Below are 17062 nucleotides of genomic sequence, written 5' to 3' on the forward strand. Positions count from 1 at the left end.
TTGCTGGAATGGTAATGGAGAATGCAGAAAATAGAAGATAAAAAGTCGGCATCTCCATCCTAATGCAAGATGGCAACTCCAGCAACCAGACCCCACCAGGAACTGTTACCCAAAATGTCCAAATCTGGAATGTGATTATTGTGGATGTGGCTAAGGTGGCTTCCGTTTTAGGTATCTCACCTACATCCGCTGAGGGTACTGTGCTACGGCCAGAACAAAGCACCATCCCTGCAAGAGTCACAGGTATCTGCCAATACAACATCCTCACTGCCGGCTGCGGAAGCAAGCAGCTCCGGACAACCCCTTTTAATTTTTAATGGTAGTTAAAAAAAATAATTGCTAGTTAAAAGGGGTCTGTCGCTGCTCATTTTCACAGTGGGAGGGTACTGGGCTGGTGACATGGCTGCACTTCCAATCATTAGGGCACCTGTAAGATAACATGATGACAGATTCGGACAACAGCCGGCTAATGTACATAGGTGCCATGAGGCCGCTGTCACACTGCGTTCCTCTCCCTGTTCAGTGGTCTAGTCGGGGCTTCCGTCCAAACCCCCTGCAAAAAGGGATTCTAATGTATGAATCAACGGGGCCCCATAAGGCCATGTGCCCATGGGAAAACCTACCTGCGGATTTTCTAGATTTTCCAGATAAATCCGCAAGTTTAAGTACAGACACTCCCCAAGTCATCCTATGGGATTTGGGGAGTGCTGTATCAATGCTGCGGATTTCACGTAACTGCGTGTCAATATTCCTGCGGAATTATCTGCAAAATTCCCGCTCCTTCACTATGGAGATAGAGGGCAGGACTTCCGCACAAAATCCGCCCTGTTTCCATAGGTTTACCGCAAAAATTCCACAGAAATACCGCAACAATGGATAGCTGCATGCACCTGCAGAAACGTCTGTGGGCACATAGACGGACTCGTTATGTGCTGTATCGTGCACCATTTTCGGGAGTATAGGCCTATTGGAGGTGGACACCCAGAAGCAATCTGTGTCCGTCTCCCAAAAATGGTGCATAATCATACACTGTGACTTCGTCTGCACCATTATAGTCAGTGGCCCCCGCAGCAGATAAATCCAAATCATGTTTTGCAGGGTGGGGAGAGGGGGGGGGTTTGGATGGTAGCCCGAACGGGACCACTGAATGGGGAGGGGAACACAGTGGGATGGCGATAGGCTGTCACCAGAGAGAACATAGGAACGCTCGTGTATAAGGGAGAGATGGCCGCCAACAACCATCTACAGTGTGAAGCCAAAGAGGTGGCTAATAAGTGGAGAAACTGGCATAATTATTTGATTACATATTACAAAGTTTCTAATATTCACTTCTACTGTTGATCTGTGCAGTGTGTAGAAAGTCACCTAAGAACACATCCACTCTGCCCCAATACAGGGTTAACTAATATATATATATATATATATATATATATATATATATATATATATATATATATATATATATATATATATATAAACCCATACTATTATTCTCTATACCCTATACATGAGGCGCACAGATTTCTGCAGGAGGGTATGTTACAATGTCACAGCCTGTGTGATAAATGTAGTGACTTCTACCTTGTGCGCGGCGCTCGTATCTGCGCGGCACTCGTGTGTGCGCGCGGCGCTGCAGTGGCCGCTCGTTTCCTCTGTGGGTTTCTACTTTCCACCTGCGGCAGATTGTGACTCTGTAGGAACCGGAGCGCCATCACAATGGAACAAGGTTATAAATACTCCGCCTGTAGGAGATGATTCACACAGGAAGTTTCACTTTTCTGCAATTACTGCAAATCCGAGTTGTGAAGGTGTAAAATGTAATTATGGATCAAAGGGAGTCGTAGGAGACGGCAGCCAAACCGCAGGGGCCTGTGCACAACCCTGAGCAGATGTAGGCTGGTTTCAAACGTCCGTGTTTAATCAGGTACAAGTCACACGCATGGTTATGGTCATACGTGTGTTACATCCATGTTTGCATACGTGTGACAGGTACCAGAAACAACACAGGTCTGTGAAATTAAAAGACTTTCCATATTTACCTGTTTTCTTCCTCTCTGCTGCCTCCCGCTCCTGACCGCCGCTCATTATATTCATCGATTATTCACTGCACTCAGGACCAGGAAGCCGGAGAATCGCGGGGACATGTGAGTATTCTGCAAGCACAGTGACATCCAGGAGGTCATCGGAGTTCCCAAAGAACTCTGACCCCTGCGACACCCGCGCTACAGAACAGTGATGAGTCCCCGATGTTGTCCCCGCTTCTAGGTTCTCACCACACACACACACACACACACACACACACAGTCTGACCACATGTACACATATGTATACACACATGGATACACAGAGCACATACACACATAGCACACATGCATGTATACACTGAATGAACACACACTGCTGTATACTCACCCCGCAATGCTCCGGCTTCCAGCTCCACAGGACACAATATTCAGTGAGTATAATGAGCGGGGGTCAGGAGCGGGAGGCAGCAGAGCTGGAGAGAGGTAAATATAGAAAATCTTTTTATTAAAAAGACCTGTGTTTTCTCCGGCACGTGTCACACGGATCACATCAGTGTGCGATCTGTGGGACCCTCGTGCTGCCGGAGAAAAAACGGACGTGTGTGTGTGTGTGTGGAGCCACAAGCGATCACACCGTCCGTGTGAAAACACGGGTGTGCGAGGAACAGCAAATAATAACATCGGTACATGTGGCATCCGTGTTAAAAACTGATGTCATGTGTACCTAAAACACTGACGTCTGAAACCAGCCGTAGATGGAGGAACTGACCTTTTAGCTTCTAAAGCAAGATGGAAGCAATGAAACCGATCTGTTAATTGATAACGGTGTCGTCTTCAGCTACGAGCAGGGGGTGTTTTCCACAACTATCGCATTGCAGATTTTAGACATTTGAATGTTACGTTCCCTTATAATTCGGGCAGCGCTCCCTCACCTCTGACAACCATGAATCTAATCTGTCTGACGTCTAGTCCGCGCCTCCTTACCGTAGGTCTTCACTCTTGTCTCCTTCATCCTCGTCATATTTTCTTGCTTACTAGATCCAATGATGTCAGGTGCACCAAGGAGGTCGGGCGCAGAGGTTAAGACCACCCCCCCTCTCCCCCTTTAATCTTTAATTGCAAGCTACACTTAAGGTGGTGTCACACATAGCGACGCAGCAGTGGTCACGACCAGCGATCTGACCTTATCAGGGTCGCGGCTGCATCGTTACATGGTCGCTGGTGAGCTGTCAAACAGGCAGATCTCACCAGCCCCCAGCGACGCGTGGAAGCGTAACTAAGGTAAATATCAGGTAACCAAGGAAAGCACTTCTCTTGGTTACCCGATATTTACCTTCGTTACCAGCGTCCGCCGCTCTCACGCTGCCAGTGCCAGCTCCCTGTTCCCTGCACTCCTAGCCAGAGTACTCATCGGGTTAATTACCCAATGTGTACTCCAGCTACGTGTGCAGGGAGCCGGCACTGGCAGCGTGAGAGCAGCGGACGCTGGTAACTAAGGTAAATATCGGGTAACCAAGGAAAGGGCTTCTTGGTTACCCGATGTTTACCGTGGTTACAGCTTTCCGCAGCTGCCAGACGCCTGCTCGCTTCATTTCATCACTCTCTTGCGGTCTCACACAGCGATGTGTGCTTCACAGCGGGAGAGCGACGACCAAAAAATGAAGCAGGACATTCAGCAACGACCGGCGACCTCACAGCAAGGGCCAGGTTGTTGCTGGATGTCACACACAGCGACAGCGACGGGACGTCACAGAAAATGGTGACAGCAGCGACGTCGTTGTCGCTATGTGTGACACCACCTTAAGACCTAAAAACACAGGCAACATAATGATGCCAATGAAGCACGGCACGGCCCTAGCAATCACATTCTGGATTATGGTAAACAAAGGACCCCAGTGATCACAAAATAAGAGCTGCAGCCCTGTCCTGAATGGAGCAGAGGAGCAATGCTCGGCTTCCGCTTCATTCATTGTCAATGGAATTAGTGGAGAAACTGGAGCACTGTACTCCGCTCCATTCATTGTGAATGGGACTATTGGAGAAAGCGGAGACCAAGCATCGCACCTCCGCTTCATGCAGGACAAAGCTGTAAAGCCCCAATCTCAGGCCTGCAGACAGATGCACAGTGATCATTAAGTTAGCCCCTATTCTATGGTAAGGGGGGGGGGTCTTTTTGTGAATAACCCGTTAAAAGGAATCTGTCACCAGGTTTTTGCCACCTAATCAGAGCAGCATAATGTAGGGGCAGAGATCCTGATTCCATTTTTGTCACTTACTGGGCTGCTTAGTGTAGTTTTGATTTAAATCACCGATTAATTTGCAGTAGATTATCATCACAGGACTACTTGGCATGCTGCAGGTAGTCCAGCATATTCATGAGCTCTGTATAACTGCTAGATCTTCAGCAGAGGAAATATTGATTTATGAAACAGCTCAGTAAGTGACACATTGCTGGAATCAGGGTCTCTGCCTCTACATTATGCTGCTCTCAGATGGGGAGCAAAAATCTGGTGACAGATTCCTTCTACAGTTCATTTTTATTACATTTTTTTTGTCCCGTTTTGTCACAAAACTGCAAGCAAATCCTGATGCCAGCAAAGTCCATGCAAATCCTGAATGCACACATTGAGTATTCTCTCCTTGCAGATTTGGTGCAGAAAATAATCTGCAGAAGGTCAATGCTTTCTGCGGTTTTCCTGCCGAGAGATGCAGATATTGCTGCAACCAAATACTCAACTTGTGCACAAACCTTTTATGTTATTTACGGTTTTGGAATCCTAAAAACAAAAATAAAACCTTCCCATAGATAATACATTAACATGAACAGAAGTGTGTTGTTTTTTTTAAGCCACATATATTTTTTCATATATTGAAATATATGGGAAATGGCTCCTAACGAATAGTGATCAATTAAAGGGAATCTGTCACCAGGTTTTTGCTCCCCCATCTGAGAGCAGCATAATGTAGAGACAGAGACCCTGGTTCCAGTGATGTGTCACTTACTGAGCTGTTTGCTGTCATTTTGGTAATCCCTGTTTTCTCTGCTGCAGATCTAGCAGTTATACAAAGCTCATGAATATGCTGGACTAGTCGGTAGTCCTGTAATGATAATCTCCTGCTGATTGAAGAGTGATTTTATAAAAGCTATACTAAGCAGGCCAGTAAGTGACACATCACTGGAATCAGGGTCTCTGCCCTTACATTATGCTGCTCTCAGATTAGGTGGCAAAAACTGGTGACAGATATCCTTTAAAAAATGTCCTACTTACAATGTTTCTGTCTACAGATCCAGTACAGAGCAATGATTCTGATAACAGATTTTATATAAATTTTGTCTAGAGGTATGCTGGACTACCTGACAGCATGCCAAATAGTCCTGTAATGATAATTTCCTGCTGATTAAACAATGATTTTATAAAAGTTACACTAAGCAGCTCAGTACGTGACACATTGCTAGAATCGGGATCTCAGCCCCTACATTATGCTACTCTCAGAATAGGTGGCAAAAACCTGCGAACAGATTACCATGCCCACAACCATAGGAGGTTTTGTAGACATTTCTAATAAAAACATGTAAAGCAGAAACAAGTGTTTAATGAACCTGTTTTGTTTTAACGTTTCTAGCTTGCATCCAATTGTAATGGATACTGTAATATATATAGAGATAGAGATAGAGAGATATAGATATAGAGATAGATTATATATATATATATATATATATAGATATCTATATATATATATATATATATATATATATATATATATATATAGATATCTATCTATCTAAAAACTGCATTTGAACAGATTCTTATATTACATTTCCATCCAAAGCTAATAATGGGCGTTTTCATGAAAAATGGACGATTAATTGTATGTGAAGGAATAGAAAGAGCAGGTAGAGGTCAAATAAAAAAAGAAAATACACATTTATTAAGAGCTGGACACTTTACACAATATAAAAGCAATATTTCCTCCCTAAAGTGAGACCCCGTCCACTTCATCGGTCTCTATAGCAGATATACATATAATATTCCAATAAAACTTGGACCTGGTAAAGGAGTTGCCCTGAACTTATCTCCATTTAATTTGCCATCAGGGATGAAGGAGCTCTACAAGTGTCAGTATAAAGAATGGGATCATAGGACGGACCACTCCACATTGGCCCCCAGTATAGTGACCGGTTCCAGTTTTCTCGGCACACAAGGCGCGGTGGTTGTAGTAGGGGGTCTGGCAGCCGGTCTTTCCGTCTGGATGTGGTACGTCTGCTTGGTGCAGGGGGCGTTCAACCTTCGGCTGAGATATGGGATGAAGTACAGAGTGGGGTTCAGGCAGCTGTTCAGACTTACTAAGGCCAGGGTGATGCGGCGCAGCTTGTAGATGTATACGGCGCTGGCACAATCCTGGATCAGGTCCATTTTCATCATGAAGTAAAGCAAGTGCGAGATGTTGTAGGGCAAGAAGCAGATCAAGGAGACCACCAGAATGAAGAGGATGATCCTCAGGGCCACCTTCCGATGGCTGCTGGACTTCATCCGACAGATCCTCCGTGCAAATATCGGCATGAACACCACCACGATGGCGAAGGGGAGAAGAAAGCCGAAGATCAAGGCACAGGTGTTATACGGTGCCAGCCGATCCTGCCACGCTGAGGTGGAGAAGCCATCAAAGCAAGAAGTCCTTGTGCCGTTCCCGCTGCCGAGCGGTCCTCCCAGGATCAAAGGCAATGTAATGGCCCCGCAAATAATCCAGATGATAACGGTCAGGATCAAGGAGTAGCGCGTGCACTTGACCTTCATGTACGTTAGCGGGTGCACCACGGCGAGGTATCGGTCCAAACTGATGCACGTAAAGAAGCCAATGCTCAGGTAGATGTTGGTGTAGAAAAGGGCACCGGTGATCCGGCACGCCACATCTCCAAAGATCCAGTTATTCCCGGCATTATGATAATAAATGCGAAGAGGTAAGAGGCAGATGAAGACGAAATCCACCGCAGAGAGGTTCACAAAGTAGATGTTGGCACTGCGGGAGCGCTGCCTGTTTTGGCACAGGTAGTACAACGCCAAGACATTGCCGGGTAAGCCGAGAATAAACACCAGGCTGTACATGACCGTGAAGAAGCCATACTGGAAGTCCGCCTGTAAGGAGCAGTTTCCTCCTGGGACGTTCAATGTGATCTCCATGTGAGTGATCGGCAGGGAGATCTCACAGCTCCGTGCACCTCCAGGAGAGCCGGCTGCTCATCACCGCCCCGGCACAATGCAGATGAGAGGAACAAAACTTCCCTTCACGCGTGCACTCAGTATAACCACAGGAAGTGACCTGCGCCCACACCACGTATACTGCACAGAAACCTTTCTGATATGTCTACTATAGTTCCAGCCTGTGCATCCTGGTGATCCACACCTGCCATATTGTGATCAGGCCATAGTGGTGACCGCTGAGGGTCCAGCTGCTCAGGCTCCAAGTAATAATGACAATTCGGCAGCCCAATCTCTTTAGTTAAGAAATCTGTGCACATGCAGGACTCCAGCCAAGACAAGCCCCGCCCACTTGACTCTTTACAGGTAGAATGTGCTACTGTATAACTAAAAAAAAAAAAATCTACTTTGCAAACCAGTGAAGTGACCAAGCTCTCTCATCTTAGTAATCTTAAATGGAGACGCCAACACGGCCTGAAAATACTCGCCGCCGGCTGCAATGGTTTGGTTTTTTTTTAATTTATATTTTGAAATTTATTTTTTTTTTTAAAGAGAATTATGCGAGTGGTAAACTCATGCACTGACCTTGTTCTTTTAGGATCTCTGTGATACAAATTCCTAATACTCTGTATGCATTAAATCTTCATTAAAAATTATTTTCAATGCTAGTAGTACCCAAACGCATCCAGCAGGTGGCGTAAACGTTCTCTGAAAACAACAGCGCAGAGCACAGACTACACCAGCGCCCTCAACATCACAAAATGGGAAATCAGAGCAACAGGAGGCAGGAAAACTGCAGAATACAAGAGTACAGAAAGCACAAGGATAATAGATCGCATATTAATAGCAATAACGAAAATAGAAATTAGCCACCAAATCAGGTGCACCAAGTAAGAATGTAGAAATTAAGCGTTAATACAAAAATTAACAGAAAAAACGATAAGGCTAGGAACGCACTTTGCGTTTTTGGTGCTTTTTAGGTCCGTTTTGGGAAGTACCTTTTTCTTGCCATAAGGCATGCGTTTTGATTTACCAGCAAAGTCTATGGAAAAAGTGGATTTTCTGACCGCACTTTGCGTTTCTAAACGCTGCGTTTAATTTGCTTATTTCTGCGTTCAAAGAAGCAGCAGGTCAATTGTTTTTACCATTTTCGGTGCGTTTTGCTAACATTGGAGTCAATGAGAAGTGGCAAAAATCTAGATTCCTTCAAATTCCTGCGTTTTACCGGCTTTTTCAGTGCAGAAAACATGCGTTTTAGACATTCAAATAATGATTTCATATGTCCCTTTACACACACACACATAGTCCGACAATTTAAATTAAGGAAAATAATAATTTAGTGCAATTTTTCCATAAAATATCATATCGCAATAATTTAATGAACATAAATTAATTTCATGATTTTTTCTATGATTATAGATTTGATTCTTTTTTTACCATTTTTTCTAAGATTTTGACTATTTAAACTTTATTAAGCAGTGTCTTTATGTTCAAAACGCAACTATCAGAACGCAGGTGGAAACGCAGATAAAAAGCGCTGAAAACGCATCAAATACGCGGCAAAAACTCTTGTGTTTTCAGCGCTAAATTTCAGAAAAAGGCAACTTTGGTCAAATCAATTAAGCACAAAACGTGTGTTCTAAACTGCAAGTAGGAGAACGCAAAGTGCGTTCCTAGCCTAAAGGTATATATACAAACAATGTATTAAATGGGAAAAAAAACCAACACAATTTATTAGAGTCTCTTCCGCTTCTTTGCAGGTAGGAAAGAACAAGGGTTGCACACCTCAAACTTGAATTTTTAGTTATTAAAGTCATAGTTTATACCCAGAATTATGAATGCAGCTCTGGAGCTAAGACCATATTCTCATGTAGTGTAAACACTGCATTTGTCGCACATGGAAACATGTCTTAGTACAGTTTAAGTTAGGATCTGTACAGGTTAATGTATTTACACAATGAGTGCACCAGCAGAATAGAGAGTGCAGCTGTGGAGTATAATACAGGATGTAACTTGGGATCAGTACTGTAATGTATATACACAGTGACTCCACCTACAGAATAGTGAGCACAGCTCTGGAGGATAAAGCAGGATGTAACTCAAGGATCACTACAGGATCAGTAATGTAATGTATGTACACAGTGATTCCACCAGCAGAATAGTGAGTGCAGCTCTGGAGTATAATACAGGATGTAACTCAGGATCAGTACAGGATCAGTAATGTAAGGTATGTACATAGTGACTGCACCAGCAGAGTAGTGAGTGCAGCTCTGGAGTATAATACAGGATGTAACTCAGGATCAGTACAGGATAAGTAATGTATTGTATGTACATAGTGACTGCACCAGCAGAATAGTGAGTGCAGCTCTGGAGTATAATACAGGATGTAACTCAGGATCAGTACATGATCAGTAATGTAAGGTATGTACATAGTGACTGCACCAGCAGAGTAGTGAGTGCAGCTCTGGAGTATAATACAGGATGTAACTCAGGATCAGTACAGGATAAGTAATGTATTGTATGTACATAGTGACTGCACCAGCAGAATAGTGAGTGCAGCTCTGGAGTATAATACAGGATGTAACTCAGGATCAGTACATGATCAGTAATGTAAGGTATGTACATAGTGACTGCACCAGCAGAATAGTGAGTGCAGCTCTGGAGTATAATACAGGATGTAACTCAGGATCAGTACAGGATAAGTAATGTAATGTACACAGTGACTGCACCAGCAGAATAGTGAGTGCAGCTCTAGCAGAATAGGATGTAATTCTGGATCAGTACAGGATAAGTAATGAAATGTGTGTACACAGTGACTGCACCAGCAGAATAGTGAATGCAGCTCTAGAGCATAATACAGGATGTATCTGTTTGTCTGAGCATCCTCTGTTTTCTAGTTTCCTGCCCAACTACGCACCAAACACCTACAAAGAGGTCACCTTGTTTCCTATGTATCTGCCCCTAGAAGCTATAAGTGTAAGTAAGAGAAGATAGATTGTGAGCTCACGAGACAAGAACCAGTAAATGCGATTACAATCTGCATCCTGCATTAAAGATAAATATATATATATATCTCTCGAGGTAAGAGATGTCCTTCTGACTCTGGAATAGCAGTGTGTATGCATTAAAGGGGTTGTACAGTAGTGAACAACCCCTTTAACTGCTTTAGTAGCCACATAAAAAAAAAAACAAAAAAAACCCCACAAACTTAACTCACACTAGAGCCGCAATCCCAGCAGTTATGTTCAGTCATGAGATTGGCTGCAGCCTTTGTATTTCAGGAATTTTTCTATATGACAGAACTGTGAAGGCTGCAGCCAATCAGCAGCCACCAATTGGCTGCAGCGGTTATAACAGTGTCTAATGGCCACTGGGAATCACAGCATTGTCTGCAAGGCAGATCTATGCTTTTTTGATGTTATATGGGGCTAGAAATGGTTGTGAAATAATGAACACCCCCTTAAAGGTGTTTTCCAGGACTGTGGTTAGGATACAACATCATATGTAAATGTAGATGTGACCCGCTGTCACCCCCGAGAGCTCCGCGGCGCCTGGACCTCTGCAAAGGAGCTGATCCCCGGCACTGTGCAAACCAGAATTCTTCATTATTCATTAAAAAAGTGACAAAAGTCAACAATATTTAAAAAAAGTAAAAATATTTATAAGATTTCATTAAATAAAAAGTTACAAATCTGCACCATGGGGGTCCCCATCATGTGTCCCCCGGGGGGCGTCTCCTCGGCTCCGTCTTCTTGAGCTTGAAATCTAAAAAAAAAAAAAAAGGAGACATTACTTAGATCAAGAAAGGTAATGGGATCTGAAGATCGTCCGCATCCTACAGCGAACGCCGGAGGAACGGCCCCCGAGGACCCCGGGACGGGGCGGACCACCAATCACCATCAGTCATAATAAAGCCGTGTAATTACATTGTGTGTACTAGAGGAAAAGAGTGGTACTGCAAGCGACACACAGAAATGTACAACGTCATAGCTGGATAGGGCGTCAAAACTTATGCAAACTCATTTCTTCTCTTTGGATCAAGCTAACTTAGCTCAAGAAGGATGGAAAGAACATTAGTGCGACTTCTTAATAAAGACAATACAAACCAAACTGTAAAAAGGGGCTGATGACAGAAGGGAGCGCGTCTGCAGAAGACGGGTAGAAAAGAGCAAAATAGGAAATCCGCAGACAATGTGCTGACAAGACGGGTTCTCCTATTGTAGAGTTGTATTTGCCGCTTATGTGGGAATTCACCCATTAGAAAAACGCAGACTACAGAGTTTAGTGATTTCTAGAAATGAGTATTTGGAGCAGTCGACTGCCACAGACATCACATGAAGGCTCACGGGGTAATGGCCGATCAGTAACAGATGGAAACTAGGCCCGGAACTCAGCATCAGTAATGTATGGACACAGTGACTGCACCAGCAGAATAGTGAGTGCAGCTCTGGAGTATAGTATAGGAGGTAACTCAGGATCAGTAATGTAATGTATGTACACAGTGACTGCACCAGCAGAATAGTGAGTGCAGCTCTGGAGTATAATACAGGATGAAACTCAGCATCAGTAATGTATGTACACAGTGACTGCACCAGCAGAATAGTGAGTGCAGCTCTGGAGTATAATACAGGAGGTAACTCGGGATCAGTAATGTAATGTATGTACACAGTGACTGCACCAGCAGAATAGTGAGTGTAGCTCTGGAGTATAATACAGGATATAACTCAGCATCAGTAATGTATGTACACAGTGACTGCACCAGCAGAATAGTGAGTGCAGCTCTGGAGTATAATACAGGATGTAACTCAGCATCAAAGTACAATAATTAAAGGTATTTCCCATATTAACAAAAGTGGTCCCCAAAGGATTACAATCTTGTAAAACAGCCTCAAATAAAACTCTATAGTGAGTATTATCTGACATTGTTGTATTAAAAGTATGCAATACTTTGGGGACCATATTTGATAAAGGTTGTAGCTTTAAATAGTCTTTTTTTTTTTTTTTTAAATAGGTCTGTCTATATCTACACAATCAACTGTCCACGAGTGCGCAGACCCCTGGCCGGGGGGCTTTAACAAGACAAATTAAGCACATTGTGGGGGGATTTTATCATCATCGGTCATGCCAGAATTTTGCGTCATGTTTAGGTTACAAAGAGTAAGATACAAAGAGTCCTCCAGCGAGGGGGGGGGGGGGGCACTCTTTGTAGCTGCTCCATTCTGGATCCTAACTATATGGAAAGACAAGGCACTAGTGTCTGACCTGTGAAGACGATGACGTGAGCAAAGGCAAGGGCTTGCCCACCTAGATGGCTCATGTAGGACACAATCACCAGAAAGGCACAAATGATGGTTGCAGCAGCCCCACAGCGTGGAATGCAGACGATGGGGAGAAAGGGTTAAAAGCTGCGCTGCCATTGAAGAGAGATGAACGCAGGATCCTGGTGATTTATTCAACGCGTTTCGGAGTGGACCCTCCTTCAGGACATTTCATATTGTGACATGATGGACCTGAAGAAGGAGTATCAGCTCCGAAACACGTTGAATAAATCATTTTTCAGGATCCTGTGTTCACCGCTCTTCAACGGCAGCATGGCTTAACCCCTTCTCTACATCATCTGCCTATTCTGGATCCTGAATGGGGGACATTGTGCCTTTTTTTTTCAAAAATGCCAATCCAGACACTATATTATCCAACATTAACACAGACCTTTTCTAGACCGTTCATTATGGCGGAGCGAGCTTAGTAAATGGCGTAAGGAATGGCTAATGACATCACAGAGCCAAAATATTTAGAATTCGGATGACTTTTTGTCAATGGCAGTACTCTCAGTGATCACAACAGTGTACTGGAGGCTGAACGCTTGCACCCGGTGCCATTATTCAGCGTTTTTTGGACAGCAGTGTGGAGTAATTAGGGGAGCTGCTCGTCCCGGACGTGCAATGATTACAGCTCTGGTTTCTATTATGTCACCAGCTGGACGGTTATAGAGCGGAGGATCGCAGAGGGAAAAAAAATCCACAACTGGTGCGGAGATCTGCAGACGGGAAATAACAGGCGCTCTGTCCCCGGCAGCCGGCTCCCTGCCTCAGCCTCACTAATAAGAGGATACAATGAGAGGGCGCAATGAAATACTGCCAGTCTTAGAGGAAATTACCATAAGCAGCTTTCTTCTCCTTTGTCGTCAGTGAAACAGGGTTCATTATACGAAGAGCGTCGGCTGTGACCGAACACAAGGACGGTCTGTGAGTGCCATCTCTCAGAGCTCTCCTAGACTTTGCTCTAAACCAGGCCAAGGGATATCATGCCTATGGCTACTCAAACAGGACATTTTGAAAATAAACCTACTTAAAATATCTGCAGCTCCTATGTGCACAATGCGTCTCCATGGTAACAGACTACAAATAAACTGTAGTCTGAGCCTGCCACGCTCCAACTGATCCTTGCTTAGTTAAGTCAATAGGGAACAGATGAAAATGGAAGTAACTGCAGCATCAGACGACACAAGGTTTATTTTTTTTTTCTTATTGCATACATTCATATTGCATACACATATATATATACACACACACACACACACACACACAGTACAGACCAAACGTTTGGACACACCTGCTCATTCAAAGAGTTTTCTTTATTTTCATGACTCTGAAAATTGTAGATTCACATTGAAGGCATCAAAACTATGAATTAACATATGTGGAATAAAATACTTAAAGTGTGAAACAACTGAAAATATGTCTTATATTCTAGGTTCTTCAAAGTAGCCACCTTTTGCTTTGATTACTGCTTTGCACACTCTTGGCATTCTCTTGATGAGCTTCAAGAGGTAGTCACCGGAAATGGTTTTCACTTCACAGGTGTGCCCTGTCAGGTTTAATACAGTTAGGTCCAGAAATATTTGGACAGTGACACAAGTTTTGTTATTTTAGCTGTTTACAAAAACATGTTCAGAAATACAATTATATATATATAATATGGGCTGAAAGTGCACACTCCCAGCTGCAATATGAGAGTTTTCACATCCAAATCGGAGAAAGGGTTTAGGAATCATAGCTCTGTAATGCATAGCCTCCTCTTTTTCAAGGGACCAAAAGTAATTGGACAAGGGACTCTAAGGGCTGCAATTAACTCTGAAGGCGTCTCCCTCGTTAACCTGTAATCAATGAAGTAGTTAAAAGGTCTGGGGTTGATTACAGGTGTGTGGTTTTGCATTTGGAAGTTGTTGCTGTGACCAGACAACATGCGGTCTAAGGAACTCTCAATTGAGGTGAAGCAGAACATCCTGAGGCTGAAAAAAAAGAAAAAATCCATCAGAGAGATAGCAGACATGCTTGGAGTAGCAAAATCAACAGTCGGGTACATTCTGAGAAAAAAGGAATTGACTGGTGAGCTTGGGAACTCAAAAAGGCCTGGGCGTCCACGGATAACAACAGTGGTGGATGATCGCCGCATACTTTCTTTGGTGAAGAAGAACCCGTTCACAACCTCAACTGAAGTCCAGAACACTCTCAGTGAAGTAGGTGTATCTGTCTCTAAGTCAACAGTAAAGAGAAGACTCCATGAAAGTAAATACAAAGGGTTCACATCTAGATGCAAACCATTCATCAATTCCAAAAATAGACAGGCCAGAGTTAAATTTGCTGAAAAACACCTCATGAAGCCAGCTCAGTTCTGGAAAAGTATTCTATGGACAGATAAGACCAAGATCAACCTGTACCAGAATGATGGGAAGAAAAAAGTTTGGAGAAGAAAGGGAACGGCACATGATCCAAGGCACACCACATCCTCTGTAAAACATGGTGGAGGCAACGTGATGGCATGGGCATGCATGGCTTTCAATGGCACAGGGTCACTTGTGTTTATTGATGACATAACAGCAGACAAGAGTAGCCGGATGAATTCTGAAGTGTACCGGGATATACTTTCAGCCCAGATTCAGCCAAATGCCGCAAAGTTGATCGGACGGCGCTTCATAGTACAGATGGACAATGACCCCAAGCATACAGCCAAAGCTACCCAGGAGTTCATGAGTGCAAAAAAGTGGAACATTCTGCAATGGCCAAGTCAATCACCAGATCTTAACCCAATTGAGCATGCATTTCACTTGCTCAAATCCAGACTTAAGACGGAAAGACCCACAAACAAGCAAGTCCTGAAGGCTGCGGCTGTAAAGGCCTGGCAAAGCATTAAGAAGGAGGAAACCCAGCGTTTGGTGATGTCCATGGGTTCCAGACTTAAGGCAGTGATTGCCTCCAAAGGATTCGCAACAAAATATTGAAAATAAAAATATTTTGTTTGGGTTTGGTTTATTTGTCCAATTACTTTTGACCTCCTAAAATGTGGAGTGTTTGTAAAGAAACGTGACAATTCCTACAATTTCTATCAGATATTTTTGTTCACACCTTCAAATTAAACGTTACAATCTGCACTTGAATTCTGTTGTCGAGATTTCATTTCAAATCCAATGTGGTGGCATGCAGAGCCCAACTCGCGAAAATTGTGTCACTGTCCAAATATTTCTGGACCTAACTGTAAGTGGGATTTCTTGCCTTATAATTGGGGTTGGGACCATCAGTTGTGTTGTGCAGAAGTCTGGTAGGAAACCACTGCTAAGGACAGGCAACAAGCAGAAGAGACTTGTTTGGGCTAAAGAACACAAGGAATGGACATTAGACCAGTGGAAATCTGTGCTTTGGTCTGATGAGTCCAAATTTGAGATCTTTGGATCCAACCACTGTGTCTTTGTAGAAAAGGTGAACGGATGGACCCTACATGGCTGGTTCCCACCGTGAAGCATGGAGGAGGAGGTGTGATGGTGCTTTGCTGGTGACACTATTGGGGATTTATTCAAAATTGAAGGCATACAGAACCAACATGGCTACCACAGCATCGTGCAACGGCGTGCTATTCCGGTTTGCCCAGATGACCTGGCCTCCACAGTCACCAGACCTGAACCCAATCGAGATGGTTTGAGGTGAGCTGGACCGCAGAGTGAAGGCAAAAGGGCCAACAAGTGCTCAGCATCTCTGGGAACTCCTTCAAGACTGTTGGGAAACCATTTCCGGTGACTACCTCTTGAAGCTCATCAAGAGAATGCCAAGAGTGTGCAAAGCAGTAATCAAAGCAAAAGTTGGCTACTTTGAAGAACCTAGAATATAAGACATATTTTCAGTTGTTTCACACTTTTTTGTTAAGTATTTCATTCCACATGTGTTAATTCATAGTTATGATGCCTTCAATGTGAATCTACAATTTTCAGAGTCATGAAAATAAAGAAAACTGTTTGAATGAGGTGTATCCAAACTTTTGGTCTGTACTGTATATTATATCTATCTATCTATCTTATATATATATATATATATATATATATATATACATATACACACACACACACACACACACTTTTTATATCCATTTGTATTTTTATTTTTTGTTTTCCTTGTGGAATTTTGCCTCTAAATTTTGTCTGTAAATTTTATAGATGTGTCCCAATGTGATATCCACATTATGAAGATTGAAAAAGGGTAGAATCCGCCTGTACTGCAAAGAATCAGAGGTAAGCGGAGACTAAAAAGTGTAAAATCAGCTCTGCAGAGACTAAAGTGTCTCATACACAGAATCCTGAACATTTGGGTAAAAGTTTTCTTACCCTTCTCATCATATTCGACTTCCTTGAGGAACAGTCCGGATGGAGGTGCGAGGATATTTCTTGGAAACACTGGCGGCTTACGCTCTTCTAGGTGAAGCTTAATGTGTTGTGGAGTGAGATGACCCAAACCAACAGCGACCAGAGCACTCGTCATCCTCCTCACCTGGAAGATCAAGGGTCTTCATGAA

General features: G+C 43.5%; 2 protein-coding genes across 2 annotated transcripts in view; both read right to left on the bottom strand.

Annotated features, from left to right (window-relative positions):
- Positions 1-5969: 5969 nt before the first annotated feature.
- Positions 5970-7292, bottom strand: LOC142256323 (lysophosphatidic acid receptor 6-like). Its single transcript, XM_075327950.1, has one exon. It carries the CDS (start codon positions 7202-7204, stop codon positions 6161-6163), a length of 1044 nt encoding a protein of 347 aa, XP_075184065.1. The 5' UTR covers positions 7205-7292; the 3' UTR covers positions 5970-6160.
- A 3364-nt stretch (positions 7293-10656) lies between these two features.
- Positions 10657-17062, bottom strand: part of PUSL1 (pseudouridine synthase like 1) — a 61853-nt gene continuing 55447 nt past the window's right edge. Inside the window, exons 7-8 of the mRNA XM_075327335.1 lie at positions 16875-17037; positions 10657-10987 (exon numbers count right to left, since the gene is read on the bottom strand). Coding sequence (XP_075183450.1) covers positions 10935-10987; positions 16875-17037 — 216 coding nt within the window. The 3' untranslated portion in view covers positions 10657-10934. The remainder of the gene's footprint in view (positions 10988-16874; positions 17038-17062) is intronic.

The sequence above is a fragment of the Anomaloglossus baeobatrachus genome, chromosome 11 (assembly GCF_048569485.1).
Source record: "Anomaloglossus baeobatrachus isolate aAnoBae1 chromosome 11, aAnoBae1.hap1, whole genome shotgun sequence".
Lineage (NCBI taxonomy): Eukaryota > Metazoa > Chordata > Amphibia > Anura > Aromobatidae > Anomaloglossus > Anomaloglossus baeobatrachus.